Below are 13,015 nucleotides of genomic sequence, written 5' to 3'. Positions count from 1 at the left end.
TCCTGATTACGGCCTCATTCTTCTCATTGATCCCTTTTCTCAAAATGTATACATGTATTTACTGTCATTTTCAAATTTAACTAGAATTTTATTGGAATGTCTCCAGCTTTGCTTGTGTTTTGTTTTCATAACAGGGGATGATATTGTACACAAGTAGTATATATTACAAAAAGAACCCGTCACAATTAAAAGTATTAGAGATGACAGCACGGAGGAAGTTATTCTATTTTTGTAGTAATCATTTTTATTGCCATTTTATATTTTGTCGAATAGCAGAGATAAATAAATAATAAAAGGTCTGGAGAGCTTTTGACCTACATCGAAACCTTTTGTTTGTGAAATGCATTCGAATTTAGTTTAATAGCATTTATGATGGGCGCAGGCTGGAATCATATATCCATATCGTGTATATTAATACACAACACAATATAAATACTTAGTTAGCTTGACGTTAAGGAATTGGAATTGTTACTGCATTTAGATAAAACTCTTAATTTAACCAGTGTTCATCTAAAAATATTATTATTATAAATCTTAAAAAATTACTTCAAATTTAAATACAGAATCTACACCAACGACACTGTCCGGTAAACTATTGCAGGAATCTTCAATAGAACTTCGGAAAGACTTTCCCATACTCGTTCAGCGCGCCATCCTTTCGTAAACTTTCCCTGATTATCAAATATCACGTGTCATTATCTCTTACGACATAACGACATCACATGATATGTTTATGACGTCATTGCGCTATGACGTCGTCAAGTAACATTGCTAATAGTTACAAAATCAACAATGGCCGCTGGATAAGCCGGGTTATGAGATTCCCATTATTGAATTAGTGATATGTCCGTCGCAGCGGGTGTTAAATCGGCTAAAAAGCCACACAAAGCAAGGTAGGTTCTAACTTTATACCCTGATATTATCCAAGTCAAATTGTATTGTCTAATTCGTGGATTATCGAATGTGCGGTTGCCGTCCGGATTTTGTTTCGGAATGGTTCCGTTTCTTGTAATGTTGAAGTCTGGCATAAAGCCTATTTAGTACATCTACGGTGTCAGTTATCTTCAACTCATTGTAGAAAATGAGGCAGCAGAAAATATAGAACTTAACGTGTACATCTGTTGTAGAATCTACCATCATGCCCCGGGTAATAGTTCTAAATAAGGGTAAAGTTTTAGCGCGGGATATTTCTAACCAGATAAAGTAGTTGATATTTTCATTTCAAAATATTTTATTCAATCAAGCATTTGAATTAATTTGAATACAATATTTCATAATAGAGATAGATATACAAAATGGATTGGACAACAGGCTTACACGCCTATACAGGTCCTTTCCGTACTTCCGTTATCATAAATATTATTAATAATTTTAGTGGTATAGTTGTATATATAATTATGTAGAGAAAAAGTAAAATGGAATGCTTATTATCAATTTATGGAAAAGAAGATCATAACTGAGAGGGAAGAGAAGAGAAGAGAAAAGGTTAACAAAAAATTAAATATATAAATAAGTCGAAAAATGAAAAAAAATAGATATAACAGTAGGTAATGGAGATGATGAAAAAACAAAACAACAGAGAGAGAGAGAGTGAGAGAAAAAAAGGAGAGAAAACCATCACCTATCTTCATACATGCATACATACATACACACATACATACACACATACATACACACATACATACACACATATATCCATACATACATACGTACGTACGTACGTACGTACGTACCTACATACCTACATACATACATACATACATGCATACATTCATTCATTCATTATATAGAGGACATTCTAGAAAAAAATGTTCAACATTTTCTAATGGGGCACCACATTCACAGGAACAATCATCAGTCAAGTGATCAATAAATTTATCATGTTGTAAGTCACTTACATTATTTCGTAAATGACATAGTAATATATTAAGATTCCTAGGGTTACAGTTAATAAAAGTTTCAGAAATTGTTGTTGGAAATAATGTTTTTATCTTTGATTTAAAACTAGAAATAGAGACAGAGTTTCTTAACGAGTCATCAATATTGTTCCATTGTCTCATCGTAGAAGGGAAAAAACTGTTAGTATAGTTTTAATATAGTTTATATTTTACATGTAGTTGGATGTTTTGTCATGACCAGTAGCTTGGTCAATATATACGAGTAGTGATTTGAAAAATCCAATAGTTTCCAGTTTAGAACCATAGTGGGAAGATAGAGAGGATGTATCTTTATATCTATGCTGCGCGCTCGTGAAAAATATCAAAATATTAGTCACACGAGTGAAATATATTTGGTATTACTGAAGACACGTTTAGATATTCTTTTTATTACATTTTTGTTACCAAATACACCGGACGAGCCTTTAATTTTCCCCATCGTCGTTTGTAAGCAGTGTTTTATTGGTTTGATTTTGATTTAAACATATTTTTATTTGTAACTGAACTTAACAAAGGGATTGAGCACAAATTATACAACTTACATCGAGCCCTTTCCCGATATAATTATACATAATCATTTTGTTTTATTGGTCAAATCATAAAAAGTGAGTGAAAAATATTAGAAAAAGTTATATTTTTGGAAAACTATCTCACCTTTAAAGAATGAATATTTTTCGATATTTCACTGGTTAAATGTAATAAATTCTCATATCAAAAAGTGACCAAGTTCTAGATAACCGCACTCTTTCCACATCCATGGATCACGTTAATATTTGATAATTGTTCTCTCTAAAACAAATGTAAACTTATACTTGAAGGGTATAACGATATGTTACGATCCTATAAATTACTCAGTAGCAAAGTTTGTGCTGACAGAATCAAAGGTTAAGGGTCAAATATTTATATCATCTTTCCAAGAAGCGAGAAAGAAGACTTTCAGTACTGAAGGCATTTTTACAGTAATGACAAGCGCGAAGCACGGCGGCGATTTTAGGATCACTCATGCGTTGTTGTCCGTCACACTCAAGTTCGCAGGGATTTATTTTGCAACTTCTTGTTGCCACTGCCGGAAAAGTTTGTAACTTTGTGGCTTTATTATAAGTTAAGTTAATAATGGATACAGGCAAAAACAACAAAAACAATACCTCTATACCCATATATCTAAAATTTAAACATTGTCAGGAGATTGTTCAACATTATAATTCATACTAAATTGTACATTGTACATGTAACACAGTTCAGATGCTAATTTGAAGAACTTTGTATATATACAATGTAACTATGTAGGTTTAAGAAATGCTATTTTAACGTTTCTTCTTCTCCTTTATGCGATGTTCGTCGTTTTCGGAAGGTGTACAATTTTCTACTCCAAAGCGGTCCACGGACGCGATCTATTTAGTCCCACGTTTCGCCATGTTCTTTCTGCCTCGCATCCTCATGTAATGGCTTCTCTGTTTCTCTTTCACATCTTGTTAAATAGTTTCTGATTTGTATTGAGAAAAATTCTCGATGACTTTTAATTCTTCTAATTTCTTTAAATATCCATTTCTTTGGTGTCTGCGTTTCAAAGCGAACTGTAATAGGCCGGTTCCAATTGGCCGTGTCCCTGGACTCTGTTCGATTTCCTTTCCTTTCATTGGTCCTTCTTCATTCCAAACCATATACTTCTAATAACTTTTCAATTAATTTGGTATTTTATTCCATACCTTTCCTGCCTGCATGATGAATTTGTTCCGGAACTCAAGAAAGAAGAACTTTTTTCCCTCTTTTTCCTTTCTTTAATTTCAGAAACAATTTTTTTGGTAGGTGTACTGTTTTCTGAATCTCCGATTTCAAGTTTATTTCCACTTTAACATTTAAGGCTGTTACCTCTTTGTTACCCGTTACCTCTTTGTAATATTGATTGATTCATGATTCAAACATATTTTATTGTCAAAACGTACAAAGGTATTGGGCACAAGTTATCAACGCCCTCTCCCAAAACAAACACAAAATTACAAAAATTGACAAAATAGACTAAAGGTCACCAATTCAATATTTTTGTTACCTCTTTGTAACATTGTTTCCGATTTGTCAAAAGGCAGTAAGTACAGAACAAACAAATATCATGCATTTTAAAATCTATTACTTGTTTTTATAAACTTGTGCACATTTCTGAATATGATTAAACTAGTGTCTACTGGCAGATGAACATTTCCACATAGGAGTAACTGCAAGTTTATAGCTGCATCGATATCTACATTTCGAAGACTAAGAAAAAGTAATTGCCTCTGTATATCGTAATTTGGACACTCAAAGAAAAAATGAAAGGCATTTTCACAGGGGTTACCACAAATACATACAGCATTTTCTACCAGGTTAAAACGAAATAAGTCATATTTGAGAGAACTGTTTTGATACCTTAACTTAGTATGAATTACATTAATTTTCCTATCACCAAAACCATAATAACAGGGATGTTTTAGTGTATTTATATCTGGTGTAATAGCATTTTTGAAAATGCTCAAGCTAGGAGAAGATCTAATATTATGATCTAGTTCGTTCCATAGACGAAGAGTTGAATGTAAAAAGGATGAATTTGTATTAGAAAGCCTATAGTAAGGAATAACAAAATTATTTCTATTTCTCAATGCATAAGGGGTGTTTTGACCAACAGATTGGGACACTAGAATATTTTAAAAAAAAATCTTGAGTTAGATTATTTTTCATCTTATAGAGTAATTGTAGTTTTCTTCTATTACGTCTATCAGAAAGTGGCTCTAGACCCGTTTCAATGTATACATAATTGCTACTAGCATATGAAGGTAAACCAGTCATAATACGTGCCGCTTCACGTTGGGCCTTTTCTAATAAATTTGATTTTAACACATTACACCCATCCCATAATTCACACGTATATGCCAAAACCGGTAAGATAAATGTTTTACATATTCTTATTAATGTATCACGTTTAAGCATGTATTTCAATTTTCTCAGAGCATTGAGCTTTTTAAGAACAGTATTTTCAATATGGTCACTCAATTTACCTTTCGAATTGAAAGTGACGCCCAAATGTCTATGGTTATTACTAAAGTTTAAGAACTCGTTTTCAAATTCCAATTCAATGACCTCTTCTAAATTGTTAAAGTTCGAAATAAAAATCACTTCTGTTTTACGTGGATTAAAATCTACCAACCATCTCTTTGCCCAAGAATTTCATTACAAGAGGCAGATGTACTCATAAATGAGGTATCATAAGCAAAAAGACGTGAGGCAGAAAGCAGAACTTCAGCAATATCATTTATATAAATCAGGAATAGTAGGGGACCAAGGATAGAGCGCTGAGGTACTCCTGCCTTAATATTACCAGTATCAGAGAATAATGGATTACATATCGAGTTCGAACCCCGTATCAACATTTAAAGCCAAGAGTTATTCTCCTGTTCACATTTGACGGATCTAAGGGTAGCATCGTATCAATGAACACCCTTGGCCAGCAAATTGACTTACATCAAATATTTGTCATCTTTGTCATTTCCCCTTTATTTCACGCATTTTTTTATTTTTTCCTTGAATTTTCCCGATTTCATTTTAAAACGGATTTGTATAAATTTTTGCACACTTGTAGAAAATTGTCTTTCGTTTTAGCCCATACCATATGCATCGTTTTCGCTTTTTCATTTTTAAAATATCATTATTTTTCTGCAGAGTTAACACTTTGTAATCAATGCCAATATCATGAGCTGAAAGAGGAAACAATTTGCGATAAGTGTGCAGAATTTAGTGTAATCAAGGTGAAAAATAAAAGCAGAAAAATCAAATGAAAAAAAAAAAGACAAAAAACGAAAATGCTTGAAATGAGGAGGGAAATGACAAACGTTGACATAGTGTATTACGCCCAAAAGAAAGCCATACTGGTTACCCGTTGTCCCTACTTTTACGTCAATAGTCGAACAGTATGTTAGCCAATTACGATTACCTACGTCTAGCTAACACCGATGAATTTGTATGTTAACTCGCTGTTATCCGATTGTGCAGTATAAAACCAGTGTAAAACGTAAGCGCTACAATATACCAGTGTCACTTTGGGGCTAAGACATTCAGACAAACAGATGTCTGGTGTCATTTAGTGTTCAGAGTTGAGTCTTTGACTGCCGATGTGGGGAGCGAGTTCCCATCACTCGCCGACTGAACATTCCATGTGTGATAACGCCAAATCGCCAAACCGTTAACTTGACCAGAACTAAACTTTGTTCTTGTTCATCTGTGATCTTCAAAGAAATACATTAGCTTGACAATTGGTCAGCCCCCTTCCCCGTCCTGACCCCATATCAAATAGCCTGTCGAGTGGTTTCGATTTTGCCATGACATATTCCAGGAGGACAGAGAGCGAAAGCGAACACGTAATCCTTGGAACAACGAGGATGCAATGATTCCATGCAGCTACATACTTTGGAGACCGAATGTTGGGTGGACGTTAATTATATAAGCTCTAACAACCAACCAGCCAACCAGCAGCATCATATGATGACGATGAATTTTCAAAAAGGACGCCATTTCAATAAAAATGGCTCATGCATGCGACACATCTATTTCTATGACATTCTAGTCTTTACAAACAACATTTCAATGAAATAATACTAGTGATTTATCTTCGCTTCACTTCTGTAATGAAGATATAGTGACAGGAAAGCTATCGTTTGTATTATATTCGTCTGTTTTTTTAGAAATCGAAACCAAATCCCAGCATGGGATGCCCGGCGTTTGGGTCTGAGGCTAACACAGACTCAGAGTGACGGGAGATCCGAGTACCAAACAGTAAGTACTATAACCCTCATAGATATTTCTTGCATTTCAAAATGTTTCGAATTCATTCCATGCTTGAATTTCAGTTTTCGCCCGTGGGTAACATTCTTTGTCATCAAGTCGAGCCCAGTATTTCAGCTTTGCTCCTCATGTCATATTCTTTGCCATCAAAGCGAGTCCAGAATTCAATTTTGGTCCGTGGATCACATTCTTTTTTATCAAGTGGAGCCCAGGATTTCAGTTTTGTTCCGTGGGTCACACTCTTTGCCATCAAGTCGAGTCCAAAATTTCAGTTTTGTTCCGGCGGTTACATTTTTCAGTTTTGTTCCGTTAATCACATTCTTTGTCATCAAGACGAGTTCAGAATTTCAGTTTTGTTCCGTTGGTCACATTCTTTGCCATCAAGTCGAGTCCAGAATTGAATTTTGTTCCGTGGGTCACAATCTTTGTCATCAGGCCGAGTCCAGGATATCAGTTTTGTTCCGTGTCATCAAGTCGAGTCCAGTCTTGGGTCACATTCTTTGCCATCAAGTCGAGTCTTGCACCACACATTCCAGGTCCATTCAATATGCACCGATTCTTGTCAGATAACTACGAATCACGTCTTGTAATTGTGTGGTACCAGATACGACAGTGTCTCGTCACATTACTTGAACTAATTCTTGTCATCAAGTAAAGCAATGTCTTTATTATTAGAAACGCCTCTTTCTTCCTTAAAAGTATTGTTAAACTTCCATTTCTTGTATTCTCACACCCTTGATATTCCATTACGTTGCAACCTGTAATTCATAGTTATAAGTACTCATCAAGATTGGTTACGTGTGGTTTTTTTTGATTAACTTTTGTATACATTAAATACTAAAAATAACTAAAATGCAGTATACACACGTAAACTGACAATTATATTCCAGTCGTACACGAAATGGCCGTTCCAGCGGCCAAGAAACAACATCAAACCGGAGAGCAACCACCTGGAGATTCCTACCTCTACATGCGATATGCAAATGGATACCACGTACAGAACGGATTATGTTGCACATGAGGTTTGTCATATCTTAATCTTCACTACTTCAAGTAGTAAACATTCAAACTTGCTTAATCAAACTCTGCAATGTAAGTTCGTGATAATAGCAAAAAATAACCAAAAAATCTTAAAACGCTTCTTTTTTAAAATTTATTTCATTGGTGGATTAAATCAGATACCCAGATTTTTTGTTTGATGGCGGTGTTTCAATTATAGGCTACGAAGAAAGAGAAGAAGAAGAAAGAGTTTTTGTACCGGACGGCGGGAGGCGCACTGCTTACCGATACCACGTACAAAGTGGACTTCGCCCCAAAGGTAAGGTTTACGGTCAGCTGGTTAAATATTTAAGGTGCTACATACATTGGGAATATTAAATATGGAATTATTTAGTGTTGATTGTCCGGTTGCTGCTGTGAGTATGATTTCAGATTAACGTGGGAAACAACAAGACAATCAACATTTGTTATTTGGTCATCGTCATACAAATAAGAATATATGGAAATAGAGCTGGTATGATCTTATAAACTCTATTGTGTTTTACATTAGTTAATTGTTTTAAACAATATCTATTCAGACATGCACATATTTGTCAGTGATGACTTGAGCAAAGCAGTCATGTTTAAATCCTAATACTAGTAGCTGGTTTTCCATTGCATACGGCAAAGTTGCTTGACGAAAATCCGAATGTAGTGGACCAATCTATTTCTTATTAAGAAACATATCATGACCATTTAGACTAAACCGAATGTGTTTTCTGTTCCAGGTGGCGCTCAGAACCGAGCCCTATAAGACATATAAAGAGTACAGCGCCCCCGTGACAAAGTTCAAGGGGAAGTCGATTTATCAGATGTCCTACCAACACTTTGAACCAGACCTGGCCAAGCAATGTCGTCCATCACCCATTCGTCCAACCGAGGCCCTCCGAAGCGGGGAGCATAAAACAACCCCAGAATCAACGTTCAGGGTATTGATCTATTATTCCATGTCGATCTGATAATTCCCATTTTCAATTTAGTATTCTAGTTTCGGTATCCACACTCGCATGCCACTCCAAGCAATAATCAATGCATATTAAGCATCTTAGATGTTCTTGTCAAAATTATTCCGTCTCCTCGCAATACAGAGTTATCTATTCTTATGAGTGGGTACTGATTGTTTCGTCATAAGTTTGTGTCAGAAAATTACGTTGTTTTCTCACCAATTTGTACTTTTCTCTCACAAGCAAATGACCTAGAAATTTACTCTCCATATTACAATTTTTCTCAATTATGTATAGATATCAAGCTGTCAGAATATGGATGCACCTTATATTTTATTTTGATGGTTAAAATTCAACTGTTTTTCAAGGAGATAAAAAACAAATTGCAGGTGGTTTTAAAGATTTCTTTCATACACTTTAATGATTTTTTTTTCTTCAAATTTTATATCCAACGTATCACTTTTTCTCGATTTTATCATATCCTCGAAAAGATAACAAAAAAAATCAATTGCTACAGTTTAAACTTTTGCAAACGACTGTATGTCGGGTATGGTATAATGATATTCTCCAAGTGTATAAGCCTTAATGATTCTCTGCTGCCATATGGTTATGATGCCATTTCCAGAACGACTACCAGAAGCACGAGAACACTGAGAAGAGAAAGCCAATCAAGCCCGAAGAGAATAACAAGCTGTCCACGGATCCACTGGATTCTACCACCTGCTATAAAGAGTTCTTCACCAAGAAGGAGCTGCCATCATATACCAGTAAGTCATCCATATTCAGTATCTCTGTCACCTGACTTATTATTCCTGTCACCGCACTCGCTTATCCTGTCAGCGTATCCACGGTAGTAATTCTGTCCTCGCTTATGTATTCGAACTCCGTCCTCATCTGAACTCCATCAAACTTTTCTGTGTATCGGCTAGTCGCGACCAACCGAAGGTGCAATTCTTTGATGAAAATCTAGTCAAAGTGTTATGGTCAACATAATGATTTAATCTGGAAATTGTCTTCTTGAAATTAAATGTGATCGACACCAGAAGACGCATACCCTTCTGAAACTTTAGTGCCTCCTTATATATCCTTATACGATTTCAAGGGTTCAGCTTGCCCTCGATTTGAGCTAGATTTACAGTTTCGTGCCATGTTGGCATTTCTCTAGTGTCTTTTATTAGATCGCTTTGGCGTTGATGCATGTGATATAAGTCGACACTAGATCCGAACTATAGACCTATGAATTGTTTCTAAATGTACGCGATTATTGATTACAGAAAAGGTGATTAACACAAACTGTGTAGTTACCAAGATGATGCTCCCAGAGGCGCTGCAACCCACAAAGGAGCCCCCTGGCGACAGCGGAGACAAAACTGCCGAGCCAGCACCAAAAGAGTCGGAAGCTAAAGAACCCAGTGCAGAGCCGCCTCTACAAGGTTTGATGACAACCTTCACTGCTGACTTCCGGCCTCATTACAATGTGCGCAGGCGCACTATTTGCAAACCTCCCGAGTCAGAGTATCACTTTATAGATGCTCCATTCGACGGCAATACGACCGCTGGTATGGCCTACAAAGTGTGGCCCGTGGCCTTTCCCGAGAAGCCACAGTGGGCGGTGAAACCACCATACCGACGGCCACAGACATGGATGCAAACGGATAGCACATATGCGGTAAGAATGAAAATTAGTTTCTTATCGTAAATAATTGAAAGATTTCAAGCAAGCTTAAGGAAATAAGGAAATAAGTTTTTGCTCTCTGCGCCCCTGCAGGGGCGTAGCTTGCTATATAAAAAAAGCCCGGGCTTGCACATAAAAAATCCTAGTATGAGTTATTAATAAGCCATGGTCTTGTAAAGTTAATATATCTAATATGTATTGTCGACCCGTCAAGGTCTTGAATGTAGAATCACAAAAAAATCTAAACGTAGATTAATTAAAATTAATGATAATGAAATACGCAGATAGCCATGCTGTTTTTCGAAGTCCGGAAATGGAAACCTGAAGTCGTATCCGTTTATTATTATAAATCTAGGGGTTTCCGGTGTTTAGTTGTTTGGTGCGTAAATATGAAGAAAGCACAATCAACGATATATATCTAGATAGCTTCTTCAAACCTAAACCGAAAGACACGCAAAGTCAAAGCCCGACAGAAGAAATTGTCGAAAATGTTAAATCGACATCTAAAAGTGACACCTCTCAAATTATAATGACACTCACACCTTATTTAAAAGTATGGTCCCAAAATCCCAACCCATATTCATATCACATTACATATTCTTTAAAATCACTTTCCGTAGCGTAATGGGTCCCGTCCGATCTATCCTCAAATCCTATAAAAGTTACCCAAGTTACATGTAGGTCACGGGTCAGCGTGAGATTTTGATACTTGTAAATAGAATAGAAACGGATCAAACATCAACGCATAATTATTAAGTTTTCATACAGGTAGAAAACGGACCCTATTATTTTGATTTTAATAACACAAGTTTAGTACTATCAAGCATTACCGAAAATCATTTCCAGGGGCTGATCAATTCCTTAAAACCATTTTCTGAAGGCTCAGTCACCGCCATCTTGTGTATAAGAAGTTGACCCTTGACGTGCATCAGACAAGTTCCGAGGTCGCCATATTGTCAAATTAACTGGCTTTGTTTAAAAGAAATACATCAGCCAGACGATTGGTCGGCGTTTTTCCTGACAGCAATCAAACAGCCGTGTGCCTTCGCATTTGCCATGACGTATCCTAGTGGCTAAGAAAGCAAAAGTGGACGTTATCACTGGGTTAATGAGGACAGTCTACCAGCAGAAATAATGAAAAGATGCATTGGTTTTTCAGGTCCATTACAAACATCCGGGAAGCAGTATGCCGCCATCTTTAATAAAAAAGAAACATAACCAGGATATCATACGCCACGTGGCGTCTGGAGACGCGGGCTTGGAGACCACTTACCAGAACAACTTCAAAGGCATTCCACTGGAGGAAGCCACCAAGTCGTTTCTTATGAAACAGGAATATGAACCTCCTAAAGAGAGGATGGTCTGTCAGTCGACACAGCGTGCTCATTATACAGGTAAGTCAGTCACGTGACACTCGGTGTTTTATTCGGGTAGGACTACTCTGGAGGGTATAAGGAAAAGTCCGGGTGGAGACCAATTGAGAGTTGAGATGTGAGTCTTGTGACCAAAACTTATAGCTTACATTGGCTTGTATTCAGTTAGATAACGCTAAAAAGCACGATAATATTGGGAACGGTTAGAGGGAGACACGTGAGTCTTTTTGTGTCAGTGAGAGGAAGGGGCCGCGATGACCGAGTGGTTAAGGTGTCCCGACACTTTATCACTAACCCTCCACCTCGGGCTGCGAGTTCGAAGCCTACGTGGGACAGTTGCCAGGTACTGACTGTAGGCCGGTGTTTTTTCTCTGGGTACTCCGGCTTAACTCCACCTCCAAAACCTGACACGTCCTTAAATGACCCTGGCTGTTTATAGGACGTTAAACAAAAACAAACCAAAGTGATCAGTGAGAGGGAGTGTGCGCCAATTAATAACCACTTACGAAAGCCTTTCCAAATTTCTTGTTTATGTTTCGTTGGTGCCTGAATCACCCACATTTGTATCCATACAGGTCACCACACGGAGCGGTCCAAACTTTGTCGGCAAATCTCGGAGCATCGCGATCTGTTTAAGAACCAAACCATGGAGTTTGGTACCACTTACAGAGACACGTATAAAGACAACAGGCCTAAAAGTTGTCCCGCTAATACCAAAATAGCACGTGAGCCCCGAGATTCAAAAAGTGAGGAAACCAAGGACGAATTAAAGCCGGAGGAATGAAAGAAGAATAAGATAGTTTACAAAAAAAACATTTTTACAAAATTTGATAAAGTTTTATTTTTGGCATTTATTTTACAGAGGTATACAGCAAATTCATTGTCACTGTTTTTTGGTAAAAATAATGGTTTTAGACATTTTAAAATCTTTATCATTATATCATTGTACTTTTACACTGGACTATTAATAAACTTATTCTACGTTTTGTGTTTTTACCTTATTATTTTTGATAAGGACAACATTTTTGTAAAATCCAGAAAAAAATACTAGATTTATAATGATACACTTTACGTATTATACCGATAGAACCACACCTGCCAATATGGCATAAAGAGTCTTGCATCCTTTTATGTATTTTGGTCATCAAATCAAATGTACTTATTTTATCCTGCCCTGATTTATTTCATCCAAAACTGATGCATTTGATAATAAAAACATTATTACACTGAAAAATAGCATTG

At 36.4% G+C, this 13,015-nt stretch overlaps 1 protein-coding gene across 1 annotated transcript; it reads left to right on the top strand.

Moving 5' to 3' along the window:
• Nucleotides 1-720: 720 nt before the first annotated feature.
• On the top strand, nt 721-12,754 carry LOC117319591 (the record flags this gene model as incomplete). The annotated part of the gene is given in 9 exon segments (XM_033874374.1): nt 721-893; nt 6,644-6,734; nt 7,634-7,765; nt 7,963-8,061; nt 8,510-8,710; nt 9,351-9,492; nt 10,000-10,394; nt 11,560-11,794; nt 12,349-12,754. Coding segments are annotated over 9 exon segments (1,554 nt in total). The 5' UTR covers nt 721-843.
• Nucleotides 12,755-13,015: the final 261 nt, after the last annotated feature.

This window comes from Pecten maximus, unplaced genomic scaffold (assembly GCF_902652985.1).
Source record: "Pecten maximus unplaced genomic scaffold, xPecMax1.1, whole genome shotgun sequence".
NCBI lineage: Eukaryota > Metazoa > Mollusca > Bivalvia > Pectinida > Pectinidae > Pecten > Pecten maximus.
Note: the sequence above shows the minus strand (reverse complement) of the source record. Positions and strands in the feature narration are given on the sequence as shown.